The 12,080-nt window shown below is 47.7% G+C and overlaps 1 protein-coding gene and 1 pseudogene across 1 annotated transcript in view; both read right to left on the reverse strand.

Annotated features, from left to right (window-relative positions):
- LOC132387073 (beta-1,3-galactosyltransferase 5-like) overlaps positions 1 to 12,080 on the reverse strand; it is a 62,081-nt pseudogene that overhangs the window by 16,209 nt on the left and 33,792 nt on the right.
- LOC132387074 (beta-1,3-galactosyltransferase 5-like) overlaps positions 2,263 to 12,080 on the reverse strand; it is a 12,898-nt gene continuing 3,080 nt past the window's right edge. The window contains exons 2-3 of the mRNA XM_059959432.1: positions 6,320 to 6,413; positions 2,263 to 3,239 (exon numbers count right to left, since the gene is read on the reverse strand). Coding sequence (XP_059815415.1) covers positions 2,263 to 3,239; positions 6,320 to 6,413 — 1,071 coding nt within the window. The remainder of the gene's footprint in view (positions 3,240 to 6,319; positions 6,414 to 12,080) is intronic.

The raw sequence follows: 12,080 nt of genomic DNA on the forward strand, positions 1-12,080 counted from the left end.
CCCCTCTGTGCCCTTCTCGCTCTCCTCCCCATCTCAGCTATAGCCATAAAAGCATAGGACACAGGAACAAAATTGGGCCTTTCGGGCCATCCAGTATACTCTACCGTTCCATCACGGCTGATTTATTATCCCTCTCAACCCCATTTTCCTGCTTTCACTCCATAAAATCAGATCCCTGACTAATCAAAAGCAAAACGTTCTAACTCCGTTTTCAATATCCTCAGTGACATGGGTTCCACACCAATCGATTTCTCTCAATCCCACCCTCTCTCTGTCTCTCTCACTCACTCTCTCTCTCTCTCTCTCTCTCTCTCTCTCTCTCTCTCTCTCTCTCTCTCTCTCTCTGTGTCACTGTCTGTTTGTCTCCGTTTCTGTCTCTGTCTGCCTCCGTCTATAAGACCCAGGAGCAGTATCAGGGCATTCAGCCCATCGAATGCGCTCCGCCATTCCATCATGACGCAATCCCGGATCCCAATCAACCCTGTACACCTTGCTTCTCGCCATGTCATTTGATGCCCTGACCGATCAAGAAACGATCGACTTCCCCCTTAAGTACCCCTTTAGGCTTGGTCTCCACCGCAATCTGCGGCAGAGCATCCCACAGCTTCACTACTCCCTGGCGAAAGAAATTTCTCCTAAGCTCTGGCAAAAAAACCCGTCCTAAAAGGTCGCCCCTCCATTTTGAGGCTGTGCCCTCCAGTTCTGGATATCCCCGTGATAGGAAACATCCTCTCCACATCCACCCTATACATTCAACATTCCGTAGGTTTCAATGAGATCCTTCTGCATTCTTCTAAATCCCACTGTGTTCAGGCCCGAAGGTGTCAGATGCTCCTCCTTTATTAACCACTTCATTCCTGGATTCATCCTTATGATCCTCGTCAAAATAATTAGTGACATCCCTTCTCTCGCTCGCTCTCTCGCTCTCTCTCGCTCTCGTGGTTGGGGCACGATACAATGGCACACAAAGGTCTGGGCAGATCACTATATCTCTTTCAGACCCTACCAATAAAGATTAACCAAAATCAATTCAATGAATGGAACAAAATGTAAACAAGATATAGAGCGGCATGCAAACGTTTGGGCACCGCTGGTCAAGATTTATGTTGCTGCGAAAAGCAAAGCGAATAAATGATGAACTGATTTCCAAAGAGTAAAAGGTTAAAGATGACACATTTCTACAATATTTCAGGCAAGATTACTTTTTTTTTAATTTCCATCTTTTCAGTTTCAAAATAACAAGAAAGGAAAGGGGCCCGAAGCAAACGTTTGGGCACCCTGTAAGGTCAATACTTAGTAACACCCACTTTGGCAAGTATCACAGCTTGTAAACGCTTTCTGTAGCCAGCTAAGAGTCCTTCAATTATTGCTTGGGGGATTGTCGCCCATTCTTCCTTGCTAAAGGCTTCTAGTTCTGTGAGATTTTTGGGCCGTCTTGAATGCACTGCTCTTTTGAGGTCTAGCCACAGATTTTAGATGAGGTTTAGGTTAGGGGACTGTGAGGGCCATGGCAAAACCTTCAGCCTGAGCCTCTTGAGGTAGTCCATTGTGGATTTTGAGGTGTGCTTAGGATCATTATCCTTTTGTAGAAACCATCCTCTTTCATCTTCAGATTTTTCAAACGGGTGTTCTGATATGCCTCTCTAGAAATCTTGCAAACAGTTTTCTCAGAAAGTTTTCTTGGTCTTCCGGACCTCAACTTGACCTCACCGTTCCTGTGAATTGCCATTACTTAATGACCTGACGAACTGAGGAAACGGCTACGCGAAAACGTTTTGCTATCTTCTTGTAGCCTTTTCCTGCTTTGTGGGCATCATTTATTTTAGTTTAAAGAGTGGTAGCAAGCTGCTTAGAGGAGCCCATGGACGCTGATTGTTGGGAAAAGGTTTGAGGAGTCAGGGTATTTATAAAGCTTTGAAATTTGCATCACCCGCCCTTTCCTAATGATTACTGTGAACAAGCCATAGCCCTAACAAGCTAATTAATGTCTGAGACCTTGGTAAAAAATTATCTGAGAGCTCAAATCTCTTGGAGTGCCCAAACTTCTGCATGTTGCTCCTTTCCTTTTTTTTCACTCTAAAATTGTACAAAACAAAAATAATACACTGATCTTGCTTACAATGTAGAAAATAATGTTTCCTCTTTAACTTAATGACTTTTGGAGATCAGTTCATCTTCTACTCACTTAACTATTCTTAGTAACAGAAGTATCGATCGGGGTGCCCAGACTTTTGCATGCCACTGTCGGTATGCCAGCTTCCGTCAGGGGTCTCCGGGGCAACGCTCTCCGACCGAGTCCTGCAGCGCTTTCCAGTAGAGCAGCTTCTCGTCGTTTGAGACGTCGTGCGAGGTGACGAGCCGCCGGTAGGAGCAGATGGAGAACGGCTCCCTGTAGCTGGAGAAGACGCGCTCGGTGTGGATGGGCACCGGCTCCACCTTCAGCTCCGCGACGCGCATCCCCACGTACACGTCCTCCAGTCTGAACAGGGGCGGCGTCCCGGAGATGTTCCACACGCGGCAAGCCAAGTCAGTGGACAGGACGTAGCCGCTTCCGGCACAGTAAGGCGGGTACGTTTCCCCAGGGTACTCCTCCTTGCTGATGTACCACCGGTTCTTTATATCGCGGTATGGCTTGGCGCCTCTATGAATGAGACCGGTGAGGAGGTTGCTGCGGGGAGCGCGGGACAGGAGCTCCAGCAGGTAATCGGTGTTGACGAACATGTCAGTGTCCGTCTTCATCACGTAGGAGGTGGAGCGACAGTAACAGCAAATCCACTCCAAGCCCAGCAGCACCTTGAGGGTCAGATTGTCGTACGTGTCATAGAAATCACCCTGGATGATGTCCCGGTGCTCTGCGGCCTCCCGTCGGATCGAGTCCTGCCGATCCCTCCCGTGTCCCAACAGGAAATAGGTGACTGCCCTGGCCCCGCCAAACCGCCGCTCGCTCCCCCAGGTCTGGCGGATGACCGAGCGAGCATCGAACTCATCCGGGGAGCTGGGCACCAGGAGGACCAGGAAGGGGGCGGTGTCGTCGCACCGGCCGGCGGGCCGCGTCAGGAAGGAGGTGCCGTTCAGCCGCGAGGGGCAGCGGGGCCGGAAGCTCCCGCCGCTCCTCTCTCTGCTCCACAGGACCACCAGGATCAGGCAAACGATGAGCTGAAGGACAATCACGGCCATGACAATCTTGTTGCCCCAGGGTATTCCCTTGGGAAGCACCCGCAACCAGAAGCTCGCAGTTGCTGTAAAGCGAAGAAAAAAAAAACATCATCAGTTGCACTCCAACCAGACATGAACGTTGCACCCATGTCTAGTCTGAGAGATGACTTGGGTGGACAGAGGAGAGGTTCGGTTCAACCAGCAGCTGACGAGGGGAAGAGCAACGAGATTACAGGAAAGGCGCTAGCACAGATAGAAGATTGACGGGCTGGCAGGAGGCAAAGAGTGGGGGTAAAAGAGGCATTTTCCGGTTGGCTGCCGTTGACTGGCCGTGATGGGAGCGTTTCTCTTCACCTTGCACGTCAATAAATTGGATGGAACAATTAATGGCCTTTCGGCTATGTTTGCGGATGACGGGATGATAGGGTGGAGGGGCAGGGAGTACTGAGGACATAGAGGATAGAGAAGGACTTGGACAGACAAGGGCAACGTAGATGTAATACGATGTCGGGAAGTGCATGTTGGGATAAATGGGAAGACTGATTATAGTGGGGAGGGGATTTTCACAAAGATACGGAGCTGCGAGGGGTCCTGGGAGTCCTTGTGCCGGATTCCCTAAAGATTAATTTGCAAGTTGAGGCGGTAGTAAGAGAGGTAAACGCAACGTTTAGCATTCAGTCAGCGAGGAAGAGAAGACAAAAACAGGGATGTCATGCTGAGGTTTTGCAACACACTGGTCAGGCTGCACTTGGAATATTGTGAGCAGTTTTAGGACCCTTATCTTAAACAAAAAAGATCTGTTGGAATTAGAACAAAAAAAAATCAGAAGATATTGGAGCAGAATTAGGCCATTTGGCCCATCTAGACTTCTACGCCGTTTCATCATAGCCGATCCAATTATCTTCTCAGCCCCGTTCTCCGACCTTCTCTCCGTATCCCTTCATGTAGGTTCTGACCAATCAAGCATCTCTGACTTAAATACGCCTAAAGGCTTGCCCCCCTCCCCACACCCCCCAGAGCTGCCTGTGGCAAAATATTCCGCACTTCCCACTCTCTGGCTTAACAAGAAACGCCCTTCCTCCTAACCTCCGTTCTAAAGTCTGTTTTGAGTCTGTGTCCCCTGATCTTAGACTCTCCCATCACAGGAGACATCCTCTCCACATCCACTCAGTCTGGGCGTTTCACCATTCGATGGGTTTCAATGAGGTCGCCCGTAATTCTTCTGAATTCTAGCGATTACAGACGCCGTGAAGGGCTTGACAAGGGCTTTCTGGAAATCCCGTTCACAACATCAACCGATTCTCCTTTGACGATCCTGCTTGTTATCTTTTTTCACAACAAATTTGCAAGGCGAGATTTTCCCATGAGGACATCGTGCAGACCGCGGTAGATTTTATCATGTGCCTGCAAGAAACGTGAGACCTCACCCTGAACAATCGACTCGGACACATTCCCAGTCACCGAGGAGGTCAGACTAACCGGCCAATAGTTATACATTCTGACTCTCTCCCTTCATATTTGATTCCCTTCTTAATTACGTTTTAGTAGAATTCTTCTATTCCGCGCCGAACGCTTACTCTCACCTAGACCCACCGACCTGCACTCAGCCCACAACCCTCCACTCCTTTCCTGTCCATATACCTGTCCAATTTTGCTTTAAATGACAATACCGAACCTGCCTCTACCACTTCTACTGGAAGCTCGTTCCACGCAGCTACCACTCTCAGAGTAAAGAAATTCCCCCTCATGTTACCTTTAAACGTTTGCCCCTAAGTCTCAACTCATTTCCTCGTGTTTGAATCTTCCCTACTCTCAATGGAAAAAAGCCTATCCACGTCAACTCTATCTATCCCCCTCATAATCCAATCTACCAGTCCATCATCCAGGTCATTAATGTATATGAAAAACAACATAGGAACCAGTACAGATCCCTGAGGCACACCACTAGTCACCGGCCTCCAACCTGACAAATAGTTATGCACCACTACTCTCTGGCAGCTCCCATCCAGCCACTGTTGAATCCATTTTTCTACTTGAATATTAATACCTAACTATTGAAGCTTGCTAACTAACCTTCCGCGTGGAACCTTGCCAAAGGCCTTACTGAAGTCCATATAGACAACATCCACTGCTTTAACCTCGTCCACTTTCCTAGTAACATCTTCAAAAACTTCAATAAGGTCTTCCACGCACAAATATATGTTGACTGCTTCTAATCAGATCCTGTCTATTCCGATGATTATATATACAATCTCTAAGAATACTTTCCATTAATTTACCCTGCACTGACGTCAAACTTACAGGCCGATAATGCAATACTCAGCCCTTCGTGTCTGCTCCGCCATTTCTGATTAAGTCACGGCTGATTTAATATCCTTTTCATTTACCTGCCTACTTTATGTAAACTTTGATGTCCTTAGTGATTACAAGCCTGTCACTATACGGTTTAAGTAGATTTGATGACCCGCCCGTCTGCGGCAATGAATTACACAGATTCACAATCTCCTGGCGGTGCGTTTCAGCATTTCTCTGAAGATGCGTCTTTCTATTCTGAGGCTGCGCTCCCCGTTCCTACATTCCCCACCACGGGGAATATCCTCTCCCCATCCAATCTATTTAGGGCTTTCAATAGTCGGTAGGTTTCAATTAGGTACGGCTGAGCTACAAAGACTGCAGGCCCATAGCCATCAAATGCTCCCCGTGTGTTCATCTAGTATTGCCCTGAATCATTCACTGGTGCCGCACCCACTCTCTTAGAGAACGGGCCCAAACCTGAAGTGAGGGCGCTGAAGAAATTTCACAAAGAGGAAACACAGCGTATTCCGGGGAAATCGAAACCCATTACTATCACCCTCACGGCCCTCCCCAACTATTTCATCAGCACCGTTCTGGTCTGTGTGACCCTCTGCCCTGTCCGCTCTTCGGCAAATCCCTGCAATATCTCGCTGTGGTGACGCGCACGCGCAACCCGCTGTGAGGAGCGTGAAGCAGGCCGTGGTTATACCCCTTTCCACATGAGTCTGTGCTTCCCCAATAGATGTTAACTCTCTCGCGTCTCTCTTCCCCGTCCCTTCACGAATCCTTTGCAATTTGCGGACACCAATTAAATCCAGACACACCACCGATTAGTAATTATAATTAAATTTAAAAAACTGTAACATACCCGTGCCCTTTCCTGCAGTTGATGCATTTGAGAAGTCATTGCTCTCCGCACTTTCAGCCATTTTGCGGACAGAGTTTCGGTAGGCGCCTGTGTTCTGTAACAAACAGAACATTATTAGTGAGGTCAAAAAATTAAATAAGTTGACGTGGAAGCCTTTCTTTTTATGTTTGTTTTCAAACCAGCCACGTGCTTTAAAATAACTTGGGTCCCCTTCACAGGAGTGCTGACATTTGCGCCCAAACACACTAGGTCACAAAGTGCCCAACTGCGCCCTACGCCATCACTCTTCATGGAGTCTGCACCCGTTTTCTTTTCCCGTGTAATATTGTTTCCTGGACGAATCCTGCGGCACGGAGCCGATGTGTCGTGTCAATCGTGGGTCATTGGATCTGTAGGGAAGTTTGGAGGGGCTGAACAAATATCCCAAGCAACCTCGTACCTGTTGTCACTGGTGTTGGGTGGGAAAACAAGTACAGGTTATGGACTTAAGGGTGAAAGGTGAAAGGTTTAAGGGGACGGGGAGGGGTTTCCTCGCTCAGAGGGACGCGGAGGGTGTGGAACGTGCTGGAAGCGGCGGATACAGGATCGATTTCATCATTCTCGGGCCGGGACCTTCCTCGGGTCTGGGGAAGCGGATGGGTGCAAGAACACGGAAGGTCGGCGGGTTGGGGATCGCGGAAAGAAGGAGACGAGCTGGGTATTGATATGTAAAGCCAGGTGAACGAACAGCCGTGGTAAACCTACCTGCGGCCAAAACCAAAGAAGGAGAGCACTCACATAACGCAGATAAACGGCGATACGGAAGATTTAACCTCACGTGTCCTTTTATCCATTATCCCGACAACAATGTCTGAGGCTTGTTGAAAAAATCCCTGAAATGGTTAACTACCTGCAACTGACGCGAGCTGTATGAGTGGAAGTTATATTTTCTGTCCGCTCTGCCTTCTGTGGAGCCTCCGGGCTCTGATTCCGCCGAGTCCCGATACTGGATCTGACCGTGAATAGTCACGCCCCCATTACGCAATGTGTGTGTTCGGTGAATCGTTAACCTTTACCTGTTGATGCCGGCACACTCTGTTTTGGATTTGTTCCAACGAACTCGCTGATCAGTGGTTTATTGCTCCGATTCCTCTTGTGTGGTGACTTTCTGACTGGTAATCTATCTGCCTCCTCGCTTTGTCGGATTACTGCCCTTGATGTCCTGATTTTAAACTTCCAACCCAGCTCCTGCCCTGCTCGCTTCAAAACCGGATCGGTTCTCTCATCGCTTCGCCCTTCTCTCGCGACAGACAATATGAGCTGCGGCCGACTGTGATATCACGCCGCAGTTTGATTATATCACACAACACGTTTATTACCCAGTCTTAAACTTCAGACAGCGAGGGGGACAATAAAGATCACCAACAGTGTCCACACGGGACGCTCTTTGAGACAAATTTCTCTGTGGCACGGTGTCACTTTCCCAAAAGGTTCAATTACACGTTCAATTTGCCAAACCCTTAAAATTTCAAACTTGAAAGTAGTGTGCTGGCTTCCTTATTGCCGGTAAGAGATAAGAGGCAGCTGAATCACAAATGTAACCCTTTAGAGATAAGGATCTGGTTGATCATTACATATCCTGGATGAGAGCATTTATGTCCTGAATTTAATGTTGCAATCTTGAACTTTCATATCAGAGTGAAAGGAAAATTACAATCGGGTATCAATTGTTATTATTATCTTCTTTCTTTCACTGATATTTCTGATTTTATATAAACGAATTTATTAGGGGACGGGTGGGAAATGCACAGCCAGCGCCTAGTATGTCTGTGGTGTTTGCCCTCAATAATAGGTAGACAAATTTAGGTACTGCTAATGGATGCGGCCAACCAGCGGCGAGCCTCCAAAACCGGGTCTACGGAACTGTGTCGCGGTGCAGAGACGTGCAGAGGAACACGGTGTTGATAGGAGATACCATCGTCAGGGGAGCAGAGACGAGATCCGGTGGGCGCGATTGAGACACCCGACCAGTATTTTGTTTCCCAGGTGCCAGGGTCAGGGATGTCTCAAGATCCGGTCCATGCCACTCTCAGGGGGCGAGGATGAGCGGCCAGAAGACTCAGTAGGCAATATGAGGAGGTTCTGAAGAGATATTTCAGGGAGCAAGGTTGAAAGCTAAGGAAGAGAGACGCAGGGTATCAATGCTTGCCCGTGTCACGTTCCAAAGAGGGTAAGTGTCGCATGATGTAGCGGGTGATATGGGCGCTCAGGAACTGGTTTGGGGGCGAGGGGGGGGAAGAGGCTCCGGTTATTGGATCATTGGGAGCTCTTCTGGGGAAGGGGCGACCTGTTCAAAAGGGACGGGCTGCACCTGTACCCCGGGGCGTCCAGTATCCCTGCAGACGGGTTCGCTCGGCACCATCACTACTGGGAAGCGTCCAAGGTCCCCGCTTTAAGTTGGATAACTATCCCTGATGTTCGAGAGTGTTTAATCTAATTTGGCTGCGGGGTGGTGCTGAGGATGAGGTAGTTGGTTTACAAATAACGGAAACTTTAATAATATTCCTTGCAAGGAGAGGCCGGTGACCGGGCAGGGTTGCTGTTGACAGGATGATTTTCAATGTAAAGGTAGACAAGATTGGCAAAGGGTGCATACGGGACTGAAGGGGCTATACTTGAATGCGCGCAGTAAACGGGAAAAAGGAAGATGAGCTTGCAGCACAATTACGAAGTGGGATGTACGATGTTGTAAGTATTACTGATTGAGAGCTGAAAGAAGAATTTAGCTGGGAGCTTGACGTCCAAGGATAGATATTCCACCGAAAGTACTGGCTGGTAGCCGAGGAGGTGGCCTGGCACCTTGGGTAATAAAATTAAATTAAATTATTGTACAGGTGACATGGGTTCCGAAAGTTTTAAATTATCACTAGACCTACAGTACTGCAAGGGTAAAAAAAAGGAACCTGATGGGAGTTATCTACAGACCCGTAAACAGTGGTAAGGAAGTGATGTGCAATGTACAGCAGAATATGGGAAATGCAGGCCGCAAGTCCCCATGTGTCAAATGACATATTTCTGTTCCAAAGTTTTATCATCTAATGTTAAGTGTCTGAAAAGCCCGCCATGGCAAGTGTTCTTATTAAAACCGCCGCAGTGTTGCACTCGATACTGAACAAAAGCGAATTCAAGTTCCAGAATGTTATAACTCCTTCGCACAGTCATAAAGCTGGACTTCAGTCTCATTATCTCACACCTCCCACTTCCGTACGTATCCAAAAGTCTCTTAAAAAAAAACCATTGTATCCGCCTCCCCCACCGTTGCCGGCAGCCCATTCCACACACTCACCACTCTCTGAGTGAAAAACTTACCCCTGACATCTCCTCTGTACCTACTCCCCAGCACCATAAACCTATGTCCTCTTGTGGCAACCATTTCAGCCCTGGGGAAAAAGCTTTGACTATTGCTCCACGTTATCAAAAGACTTTGAACCGAAAGTCGGTAGGCATGAGATCCAGGGAAGTTTGGCCAGGTGGATCCACAATTGGTTTGCCTTCAGAAAGCAGAGGATCGAGGTGGAAAGAGTACATTCAGATTGGAGGGTTGTGACTAATGGTGTCCCATAAGGATCTGTTCTGGCACCTCGACTTTTCGTGATTTTTATTAACAACCTGGATGTCGGGGTAGAAGGTTGGGTTGGCAAGTTTGCAGATGACACAAAGGTTGGTGGTGTTGTGGATAGTGTAGAAGATTGTCGAAGATTGCAGAGAGACATTGATAGGATGGAGAAGTGGGCTGAGAAGTGGCCGATGGAGTTAAACCAGGAGAAGTGTGAGGTGGTACATTTTGGGAGGGACAAACTACAAGGCAGAGTACAAAGTAAATGGCAGGATAATTGGTAGTTTGGAGGAGCTGAGGGATCTGGGGTTACTTGTCCACATATCCCTGAAAGTTGCTTCAAGGGCAGATAGGGTAGTTAAGAAAGCTTGTGGAGTATTAGCTTTCATAAGTCGAGGGATAGAGTTTAATAGTCGCGGGGTAATGATGCAGCTCTATAAAACTCTGGTTAGGTCACACTTGGAGTACTGTGTCCAGTTCTGGTCGCCTCACTATAGGGAAGGATGTGGAAGCATTGGAAAGGGTACAGAGGAGATTTACCAGGATGTTGCCTGGTTTAGGGAGTATGGATGACGATCAGAGATTAAGGGTGCTAGGGCTTTACTCTTTGGAGAGAAGGAGGATAAGAGGAGACATGATAGAGGTGTACAAGATATTAAGATGAATAGATACAGTGGATAACCAGCGCCTCTTCCCAGGGCACTACTGCTCAATACAAGAGGATATGGCTTTAAAGTAAGGGGAGGGAAAATGTTTAGAGATATTAGAGGGAGGTTTTTTCACTCAGAGAGTGGTTGGTGCGTGGAATGCACTGCCTGGGTCAGTCGTGAAGGCTGATACACAAGTGCAGTTAGGGGGGAGGGGTTACGGGGAGGGGGTAAGGGTTATATACATTGTTTTTTCATACTTTGTAATCATTTAAAAATGCAATAAAAAAAGTTTTTAAAAAAAAAACAACAAAAAAAAAACAAGTGAAGTTTAAGAGACTACTAGACAGGAAAATGGAGGAATTTAAGGTGGGGGTTATATGGGAGTCAGCGTTTGAGTGTCGGCACAACATTGTGGGCCGAATGGCCCGTAATGTGCTGTACTATTCTATGCTGTATCCACACGATCAATGCCTCTCATCATCTTGTACACCTCTATCAGGTCACCTCCCGTCCTCCGTCGCTCCAAGGAGAAAAGGCCGAGTTCACCCTGTTCTCAGAAGACATGCTCACTAATTATGCACATTAATACGAGGCTGAGAGCATGGTGCAGGAAGGAAGGGTTCAGGTTTTTGGATAATTGGTCTTTGTTCCAGGGACGTTGGGATCTGTTTCGAAGGGTCTGTCTACATCTGAACTGGAGGTGTATTAACATTCTTGCAGGAATGTTTGCCAGGGCTGCTCGGGGGGGGGTGGGGTTAAACTAGATGTGCAGGGGGCAGGATCCAGAATACGAGAGAAGATGATATGATGAAGGATAAGGGACAGGTGGGGAGTACACGTTTCCCAAATATAAATTGCGTAAAGGAGAAAGGTGAGACAGAACATGTGCTGGAAAAGTTACATGTACAGAGGGTTGGTCAGAAGGAGCGTGGGGTTAAATGTGTAGAGGTTTGGGTGGTCTTGAGAAGGTCATCAAATTTCAATGTGCAATTAGCCGATGGAAGTTCAAGGAGCTGGGTAACGTACAATAGACAGTGTTTTAAGCAAAGAGAGGAGGAATGGGCTAAGAATTCTATACTTGAATGCGCGTAGTGTCAGAAATAAGACAGATGAGCTTGAAGCTCAGCTGAAAATGGGGAACTACGATACTGTTGGGTAACGGAGACATGGCTGCAAGGGATCTGGCCTGGGAATTGAGTGTACCAGGTATACGTGCTATCGTAGAGAGAGAAATATGGGAAGAGGGGGTGGGGTGACCCTGTTGGTGAGGAATGAGATTCAGTCCTTAGCAAGGAAGTGACTTAGGAACAGGGGAAGTAGAGTCTGTGTGGATTGAGCTGAAGAACAGTAAGGTTAAAAAGACCCTAATGGTTGTTGTGTCCAGGCCCCCAAACAGCAGCGTGGATATTGGGTCCAAGTTGATTAGGGAGTTAACATTGGCATGTGCTAAAGGTAATGCAGTCGTTATGGGAGATTTCAACATGCAGGTGAACTGCGAGAATCAGGTAGGTGCTGG

This window comes from Hypanus sabinus, unplaced genomic scaffold (genome assembly GCF_030144855.1).
Source record: "Hypanus sabinus isolate sHypSab1 unplaced genomic scaffold, sHypSab1.hap1 scaffold_151, whole genome shotgun sequence".
In the NCBI taxonomy this organism is placed as follows: Eukaryota; Metazoa; Chordata; class Chondrichthyes; order Myliobatiformes; family Dasyatidae; genus Hypanus; species Hypanus sabinus.